The sequence below is a fragment of the Mesoplodon mirus genome (genome assembly GCF_964341445.2).
Source record: "Mesoplodon mirus genome assembly, chromosome: 18".
Taxonomy (NCBI): Eukaryota; Metazoa; Chordata; class Mammalia; order Artiodactyla; family Ziphiidae; genus Mesoplodon; species Mesoplodon mirus.
The window spans coordinates 65,587,240-65,596,644 of record NC_138994.1 but is presented as its reverse complement, the minus strand read 5'-3'; the positions used below and the strand labels follow the sequence as shown (position 1 = coordinate 65,596,644).

Below are 9,405 nucleotides of genomic sequence, written 5' to 3'. Positions count from 1 at the left end.
TCATGCTTATGCATGCATTTAACACCTGCTTATCATTAGATCATCAAACCATTTGTAAAGACAAACCTTGACCGTTAAAGACATATGTTATGAGATAATTGTGATATCATGATTCAAGTCTGGGTTTATTCTCCTTGTGGGAGTTGGGAGCCACAGTACATAGGACTATCTCTGTGCCTTACAGCTCTGCAGGTGTGTACACCTTTTTAATGTGACTGGAGGCTCCTCAACAGGGCAAGACCTTCCTGTATTTACTAGAAGAACCCAGAATTAGCCATTGCAAAGTGGCTTAGGGAGGAGGGTAGGGGTGGCCTCACTGGAGGATCTTCTCCAACTCCTCACATATAGGAGAGATATCTCTATTTCTGGTATGATCCTATTTCAGTCTTTACAACTTCAGTCATTCCATGGGGTTTCTTTTGGGACTCTCAGGTAGCAGCATGAGGCCCCCTGGTGGCCTGAAATAATTCACAAGTTTACTTTTCAAGCAGTTGGAAGGGCAGGCGTGGCTAGAGAAATGTTATACAAAGATAGTAAATACTCACCTGGACGTGGTGCTTCCAGTAGAGGCAGGGTGGAGTAGGATGACCTATTTTGGGAGAGGTGAGAACTAAAGAATTTTCTTTTACGAGATTAAAACAAACTAATTCTGGATCAAACACTCAACACTTTCTGATTTTTATTCTTTCGTTCATTTAGCAAACACTTATTGAGTACCTAATCTGTGCAGAACATTTTATTAGGGGTTTAAAAATATATGCCACGTTATGCACTTCTAAGGAGTTTTGGAAGAAGATAAAACATTTATGGTACTCACGTGGTAGAAAATGAAAGTTGCCATCAGAGAATAAATAGGTAGAGCCTCTTGAAGGAGCAATTCCTTTCAGATAAATGGGAACCTCTGGGAAGTGGTTGCACTTAAGCTGGGGCTCTAGAAGCAGGATTTGGATATGTCTGAGTTGGAGAGGGAAAGGATGGCATTATGCAGGAGGGAAAACAGAAGTTTGAACATACATGGAGGCAGGAAAATTGAAGCCTGATCCAGGAATGGGGAATCGTCTGGTCTGGCTACCTCATGAGTTTTGGGGTTGGAGTAAGAATGAAAGCTGGATACATTTGTTTGGATCATACAGAGCAGGACCTTGAATACTAACCTGAGAAATTTCTTCATCAAGCAGTGGGGAGCTTTTGGACATCTTTGAGAAAAAAAAAAAAAAAAGCATGTCAAAACATAGTATCCCTCCTGCTGTCATAAACACAATGCCATACACTTGCATTTGGTCCAGAGGAGTGTTCACCCGCATGTGTTCAAGATAATTGTATTCAACAACTCCAGACTTTCACCATCTGAACTTCAAAGCCAGGAGAAACTAGGTCATCGAGGTGTCTCCCCTTAACAAAACCACCTGAGCACCAGGGAGCAGTCAGTGCCAGAGGGCTCCTGCCACGTTTAATTAAAGTCCTTGATAGAACGTCTTTCATCGAAAGTGCTATGCTAGGCTTGTTTTGTTTTGCTTTGTTTTTCCAAGGTTTAGGAAAGGCTTTGTGCCTATCTTTCCACTCTAGTTTAATATGGTTTAAACGACATGAACCGGGGATATTTCTGGCTAGAGTTATGGCGTAGAGTCCTAGCTGCTCAATATTCACAGAATTCAAGCAGTAACATTATTTGCGTTGTATTATTGCTAACTCAGTTAAGCAGCCTGAGAATCTACACAATGCCTGGTATATAGCTGGTGCTCAAAAATATGTTAAGCAAATATTTAACAACTGATCTGATAAATATGTAACACACATTTAACAACACATTATAAAATTCCTGGCCCAGGGCATTGATTTCCTAATTATAATGGCATATAAATCTTTTAGAATAAACATAATTCATATTATTCTTCAGAGGTCGTGAAAAAAATGATGTGATAAAAAGTAAAAATCTTTGAGTTAAGTTAGGAAGAAGCAACATGTCCATTTGAGAGAAACACAATTGAGATGTCGTTGTCAATGAGGAAAGGAAAGATGGGCAATCCGGAACTGCAGTAACAGTAACTACAATGGAAATAACCATTTAAGAAGTTTCAGCAGCAATGAGTATTTATTATTTTGAATAAAATGTACATTAAACTTTAATATAAAAATCATCAAAAGTGCTATATTGGATTATTTTAATATTAATTTATCCCCGCATGTCATCGAGTAGCTACACATTTTACCTTTTTTTCTAAACTTCTGACACAGCATTACGATCATCTAAAAACTGTCCAATGTTAAAACATAAAAAAAAAATTAGTTTATTCTTCAAGAAAAGTACCACCAGTGATGAGTTACTGAAAGTGAAAAATAAAACAGATGCTAGAGAATCAACTTTTTGGAAAAAAAAATGATCACAGAATTTCACAGGAGTATGCAAAGTTCAAGGCCGTTTAGACTCTCAGCAGAACATTTTTATGATATAACATCCTAATAGCGTAAGTTATCTCTTTTGGAGGCAGGTTGCTGGTGTGCCAGAACTCATCTTCTCTTGCCTACTTTCCAAGGTGAACCAAATGTTGTCTAATGCCACACACCTCCCATGACCCCTAAAATGTTTAATGTAGAGGAAAAACTGATTTTTCAGTCTTAGAAATAGCCCTCAGAGTTAAGTTTGTCATCGAAGACACGAGTCATTGCTCACAGACGAGAACCCCATCCATCCTCCACCCTCCACCCTCAGGCCACCCCCATGCCTCTGGTCTGCGGCAATGCCAAGTCCATCCTCTCCCACACCAGTCCTGGGTGCATTGGCGGACGGAGTGAGAGCAGGTCCTTCAGACCACACATCCCGTTTGGTCTCATTCAGTCCTAAGCAAACAAGCTTCTCTGATTTGCCACGAGAGCCGTCTGACTCTCCCGCCTCTTGGCTTTCTTGCTCCTCTGTCTCACCTTCCAGCACAGGGCGCTGGAGGCTAACAAAAAAAGTCCCAATGACAGAAGGACCAGACCTAAGATGGAGATGATGGAGCCATGGGAATTGAAGCTGTAAGCCACGGCAGTGACCGCTATCCCGGCGATGAGGACCACCACGGCGAAGGGGATGATGCAGCGGTAACAGGAGAGCTCAGCGCCCCCCGTGGCGGCTGTCAGCTGAATCTCATTGACCAGGGGGACCATGGTGACCATGACTTCACCATTGGAGCTCTTCTGCATTGCCACTGGCTTGGGAGACTTCGGGGTTCCCAGGATCTCCTTTATGGGCTCTTCGGTCATTTTTACAGTATGCCTCCTAGCTGAGTTCACAGACTAGACCTGGGCGGTCTCACCAGGGTGGAAGCTGTGGAGGAGAAGACAGCAGATACCAGTTAAATGCATCAGAGTAAGCCCCACAAGTAGGAGTAAAGAGCTGGGGGAAAGACCACTGTGTTCTTTTCTAGGAGGCATGGATTCATGTGAAAATCAACTTTAATATATTGTTTTCCTAATTGTTTGCATTCTCTTTGCATTGAGAAGAAAGCAAGATAAAGCAGAGAACCATAAAGAAAGGGAAGATATAAAAAGCAGGAAACACTTTACAGTGCTTAATGCACTCTGGCGGTCTGCAAATGTTTTACAAGCTTTTCTGCTTTGTCTATTGCTTTTCTTTCCTCTAAACACACAGAGAAGCCTCAATCTTAATCCCAAAACAGCCTCATTCAAGAGGAGAACACGTTATAAACAACACTTCGCACAGTCCCTTCCACGCTCACAGCAACCTAGACTCTGCCGGCGTTTCCGGGCATAACATGCACTCTTTCCAAACTATTGCCCATTCGCTGTGCACCAAAGGAACGTCAAGACCAGCAATCAGCGTACAAATGATGTTCTTCTACATCAACTGACAGTTAACAAGTCTATATTGTTGTAACTATTAAATACAGCGAAACATGCATCCTGGGTCCATGATGGGGGTGCAGTTGGGCAAAAATTCAGGGACAATAAGGCTAGGATATGTGAGCTAAAATGCGGCAATATCCTCTGATCCGTTTGAAAAGGGAAAAGTAAGAAAAATAATTCAACAATTTTTTTGGACAAAATTTTGTGCTTTTTTTATGTTAAAGAGAAGATCAATTATTACGATAATTAACTGTCAATTCACAAATTTTCCACTAAACTCAACAAGGAATTTTGACATTATATGTACCACGTTTAAAAAAAATAAGCATACTAGACAAGCATAAAGATTTACAAGTTCATTTTTACCCCGCGCTGTTGTGTACAAAAACTTGCTGCGCTGCGCTGTATCTTTCTAAATATTTTGAATCTGAACATTTCAGGGTGAAATCTGAGACTCTCGATCAAAAGCCTCTGGTTGAAACGCCATCTATGAGAAATCAATGAACACTCTTCTCTTGCTCAGACATGGTAAGTCATTCTCCTTTACCATCGAGAAGTGATCCAGCAGCTAAAGAGTTGAGCAGTTATAGTTACTGAAAGCATTTAAAGGAAGATACTGGAGATGATTTCAGTGAGATGAATACTTTGATCATATTAAGCACCCACTGAAAACTAATTCAACACCAAATCAAACCTCACAGTTTCTTCCTTGCTCTGGGAGGTCCAAAATATCACTCCTTGTGCAATGAACTAAAAGTTAGAGCTGCCTATTTGCATGGGATTTTTAATCACCAAATTAATCACTGCTGTTCAATGATACCTTAAATACTGGCTAAGCCAGTAAAAGGATATTTGAGATTCTGACTGAAAGAAAAAAAAAATCTCCACCCCAAAGCTGAGACTTCAGCTAACCTGAAAATGAAGCTCCGTCCCCCAAAGACTTACACTGACCCATACCTCAGAGAGAAGCAGTCCATTACCAAGGAGACCACTGGACTTGGGAGGGAAGGAACAGCAGCGTCTGAGCTTCTTCTGCGACCTCTGGGAAGACAGCCTGTAACAGCACGTCTGTAAATAAAGTGACAGGACGGGGATCTCCTCTGGGGAAAAGAAAAGATATAAAATACTGTATGGCAGGTTTTAGAATCTGGAGCTCTTTCTTTTACCCTACCTCTTCCTAAATGACGCTTGTCTTTCCCTCTCTCTCTTTTTATTTCCTCCCCCGCCGGATTGCCCCTCCCTACCATTTTTTTTTTTTCTTCGTTCTTTTCCTTGCCAGCAGATTCCGAGTTTTGGCTTCCCCCAGCTCTGCTCAGTGACATGATAAGTCAGAATCATTCTAGAGTCCCTAGAGACAGGAGGCAGCTTTTACTTTTATTTCTCTTGCAGCATTTACTGAGTGCACTGCTTTGCATTACTCATTTTTTCCCCAGCCAACCTCCAGATCTTCCTCCCGCCCAGCAGGCATTTTCACAAGAAAATCCCAGAGTCAGCGTTGCAGACCCAGCTAAGGGGACAGAGCTGAAGGGATAGACACTTTTAGGGTGGGAGGAACAGCTGTGAAGTCATCGAGCAGCTGAATCCAGCCTCTAAGCCAGCAAAAATCTATGTTCCCAGGTTTCCCAAGTATTCTTTCTTCATATATGTGTGCTGGCCATCTGAAGCTTAACCCACCACCCACCACCCTCCCTTATTTGATATTAATTCATTTAGGAACAAGGGTGGGACATACAAATGCTTGTCACTAAGGGGGAAAAACAGTCATTTTGATTTAAACATGATTACTACCTGTGCTAGGAAGTGGGTAACTTCGGCAATGCTGAAATCAGCATTACCATCACTGCAAGGCGCATGCATTAACATTCTCACTAGTTTACAAACGAGTTTATAGATAGTTTATAAATGAGGCTCAGAGAGGTTAAGTAATCTGACAAATTTCACACAGAGAGAAACCCTTGGTTTGAACTGTAGGCTTTAAGGAGCACACAAATTATGTAAGGAGCTTGTTAAATGTAGATTGATTTAATAGGTCTGTACCAAGCTCCTGGCTGATGTCAACCTGCAGATCCTCGACCCACTTAAAGGAGCAAGGTATTTTAAATATTCAAATGTATATGGCTTGACATGTCACGCTCTCAAACAATAATGGTCTATTTCCCACCCCCTGTCTGCAAACGGACTTAGAGCTTTAGACTTTCTTACAGATAAGCTATTTAAAATTTTAAAACCCCAGATTGTCTTCCGGAGGGAAAAATGAGATAATACTGGGTGACTATTATAAGTTCATCCCGATACTTCTGTAGCTAAAAGTTATCCATCCTCTCTTTTTAATCCATACAAGTTTGAATAATAGCTTTTTAATTGATACAACTAATACTACAAATATAAATTAAATCTTGAAAGAGATTTGTTTTCCTTCTTTCTCTTGAGTTGTTAGATTTCTCTGACTTCTGGTGGAGGGCATGGACATTCTCAGACATCTCATCTCTGTTCTACGATAGCCCACTCTTTCCATCCTTGTCTAGAAATCATACCATGGTGATTTTGTCATAAAGGGAGAGGGGCCAGAAGTCCTTTTTTCTAGAATGGAAATCAGAGAAAGGGCTTCTTCATTAAAAAGAAATAAAGTTGAAAAGTTCCTGAGGCCTGGCTGAGTCGGGGGAGCCCAGCCTGCTGAGGATGATGAGTACCTGGAGGGCCTCGGCCACGACTATCCTCAGACTTTAAAAATGTGGGATATAAAGGGACACATTCATCCTCCAGGAGGAGTGCTGTCACTTGGTGTTTGAGAAGGGCTACTTAGAACTATGGCATTTCAGCACTTGCCAGCAATGCCCTGGGAGGACAGGGATATTGGGAGCCACGGGCCACATAATTGGAGGTTTGTGAGAAGCTCCTTGTGAGAGCAGCATTCTTCCCACTGTGAACTGTGGCCTTCGGGGGCAATTCCTCTTTACTTTCTAGCAGGGGCTGCTTTCTCCCCCAACATAATCCAATAACCCCACTGAAGCTTTGCATATCATCACCCTTTCCTGTTGACCATGTTCCCCCATTGTCAAAGTCAAAGGTACATGATTTGAACTCCTTTCAGAGAGAAGCCAGAGGCACTTTTTTTGGATGGTGACCTCTTGGCTGAACTTATAATGAGGGACAGTGAATGCATTTGTGCGCTGGGAGCAGGGTTGGTCTGTCATTATTTCTCCTAATACCCAAGCTTTCCTCAGCCTTTTCAGGCTTCAGATGTTACATTCACCCTTATTCTTCTTTAGAGTATGTGCATCTGCCCAGATACACAGATGCACATCTTCAGATTGCTAGTAGACAACTGATGGTTTGTTTTGATAAATACAGAGAAGTAGAAAGCTTTGGGATAAAGCAGAAATTATATCTAAAGAATAGATACCTATCATTATACCCAAGAACACCTGCAGTTTTAAATGATTCTTACCTCTTCAAATTAAAATTCAAAGAATTCCTAGTGATCAATGCCTGATGTCTTTGAATGATTTTTCCTCCCTCCTCTCTGTGCCTATAAGATATTAAACATTCCTGAGAGTGCCTTAAGAGACACCTGCCCCCAGATGCAAAATCTCATTCACAAAGCAGCAAGCCTTCTTTCTGCAAGACTTCTTTCAGAAGGGAGAGGAAATCTTTCTGGTTCTTTTTAAACAGAAGGCTCCAGGAGATTCCTTTAAGCATGGAGAACTTTTCAGAAATCTTCTAATTCATGAATTAAATCTACATCCTCTTACCCCACCCCACCCCTCCAAAGACATTCCACATTTCTTTCCCAGTTTCAAAAACCAAGGCAAAGATCCTTACCTTTCCCAGCCAGAATTGGACTGACACAGCTGCCAGCTCCCGGCCAGGCCAACAGCTAGCCAGAGACTGTGATGCAAATCACTACGCTAGGGACTGTAAACAAAGTACTCACCAAGGCTTAAACACAATTAAGGGACCAGAGGAAAATTGATGAGAGGAAATTCCTTAAGTGCTGTTGTATTTTCTTCCATATTTCCCTCTATGAAAATGGAATCCATGTATTTTTTTTTAAAGGGACCCAAGTTTAGAAAGAGTGTCCTCCTTTGTTTTTCTTTCTTTGTATCCTCATTCGGGCTTCCATTTTCAAGGTTTTCCCTATCCAAAGCCCCCATTCTGATACTATCTCTCTGTAAAACTGTGAACCTGCAGAAAAGAATTTGTAATCCTTGTTCTATACTTCTAGGAGGGTGTGGGGTTGGGAAAGTATGTGCAGTGGGGAGTGAAAAAGCAAATTAATTTTTTTCACCATAACAAGCAAGTAATAAGAGGAGTAAAGGAAGAAGAGATCTATTGATGGCGAAATGGCATTTGGTTCCTTGTGTGGACCCTCTCCCTAAAGCCAGAGGAGAGGTCTTATCAGTGCTGTTCATCAGAGGGGGCAAGGCACCCTGGAAATGGTGGTACCCAGGAAAATCGCATCTCTGAGCAACTGAGCTAAACTTCCACCAAAGGCATCATAAAAAGCAGAATTAGGAACACTTGCTGTTCTGGAGAAAATTCCCCCAAATTAAAAAAAAATCTCATTTTACTTAGAAACAAGCCAGAAACAAAGTTATTGAGGGAAGGGAGATATAGAAGTGGAGGAGGACAAGGAAAACCGTGAGTACCACGACCAAGAGGAGATTTTGCCTGTTTCCCTTCAGTAGAAGCCAAAAGGGTTCATTTTCTCAATTAGAAAGGGCACTATTTTGTTCCTGCCATGGGTCGATATTGTTGAAGACCTGAAAATTTCTCCTTTGGGAACACACAAACTTTTCATTGTGTGAAGAGCACCCCCATGTGCATTCAATTACTCTCCCATATTTACTTTCAGTTTGCTTTTGCTTGGTGTGGTTGATTTGGCTAATTTTCAGCAGGCCTGAAGATGCCAGTTCCTCCCAGTTCTCTGTCCAGTCGCCACATGCCTTTGATCTCCGTCATCGCCCAGTCCAATTGGATTCAGTGAGATTTGGGAAGCTGGCCAATTTTTCTTCTTTCCAATGCTTCTTTTAAGGGTGTGTCTGCATTTAAGCTCTGAAATCATGGACATTTTGGAAAGTGATCTGTGCTTGTGTTTTCATTTTGGATAACAGGTCATATTATTTCTACTCCTACCCCTGCCCCAAAGCACTTCTCTTTGAGGTCTAGGACATCAAATAAGGAGATCTGATAGTAACAAGTGGAATAATGGGTATGCCTCAGATATAAATATATATTTTACTATTTGCTGGTCAATTTTAAGGTACCCCAAACTCATAAAATCCACACAGATATAGAAAGGAAAACACATCTTTTAGATGTACACTCTGGTCACCATTCTCTTACCCATTTTGTTCTGAGTCACTATGAAAGATTGCATAAACATAAAAAAAACAGAATTGCTGAAATCAAATAACATGGTGGGACCTTAGGGAAGGATGAATCAACTATCTTTCACTTCACCAAGAACAAATTGTCATTCTGGCCTCAGATGAGAAGAGGCTGATTTTCTTGTTTCAAAATCTGAGTATATACTAAAACAGCTATGATAACATCCCC

The 9,405-nt window shown here is 41.3% G+C and overlaps 1 protein-coding gene across 3 annotated transcripts; it reads right to left on the bottom strand.

Moving 5' to 3' along the window:
• Nucleotides 1-2,070: 2,070 nt before the first annotated feature.
• TMEM100 (transmembrane protein 100) lies at nucleotides 2,071-7,730 on the bottom strand. Of its 3 annotated transcripts, none has more exons than XM_082603411.1 (3): nucleotides 7,669-7,730; nucleotides 4,804-4,946; nucleotides 2,071-3,307 (listed from the first exon to the last, which is right to left on the bottom strand). In XM_082603411.1, exon 3 carries the CDS (start codon nucleotides 3,241-3,243, stop codon nucleotides 2,839-2,841), a length of 405 nt encoding a protein of 134 aa, XP_082459537.1. In that variant the 5' UTR covers nucleotides 3,244-3,307; nucleotides 4,804-4,946; nucleotides 7,669-7,730; the 3' UTR covers nucleotides 2,071-2,838. The 3 variants fall into 3 exon arrangements, with proteins under 3 accessions (XP_082459537.1, XP_082459538.1, XP_082459536.1); XM_082603412.1 differs by lacking the exon at nucleotides 7,669-7,730 and adding an exon at nucleotides 7,295-7,365; XM_082603410.1 differs by lacking the exon at nucleotides 7,669-7,730 and having other exon boundaries at nucleotides 4,804-5,048.
• Nucleotides 7,731-9,405: the final 1,675 nt, after the last annotated feature.

Coding starts and splice junctions, on each gene's coding strand:
- TMEM100 (XM_082603411.1), bottom strand. CDS start 3,243: ATGACCGAAGAGCCCATAAAGGAGATCCTGGGAACCCCGAAGTCTCCC.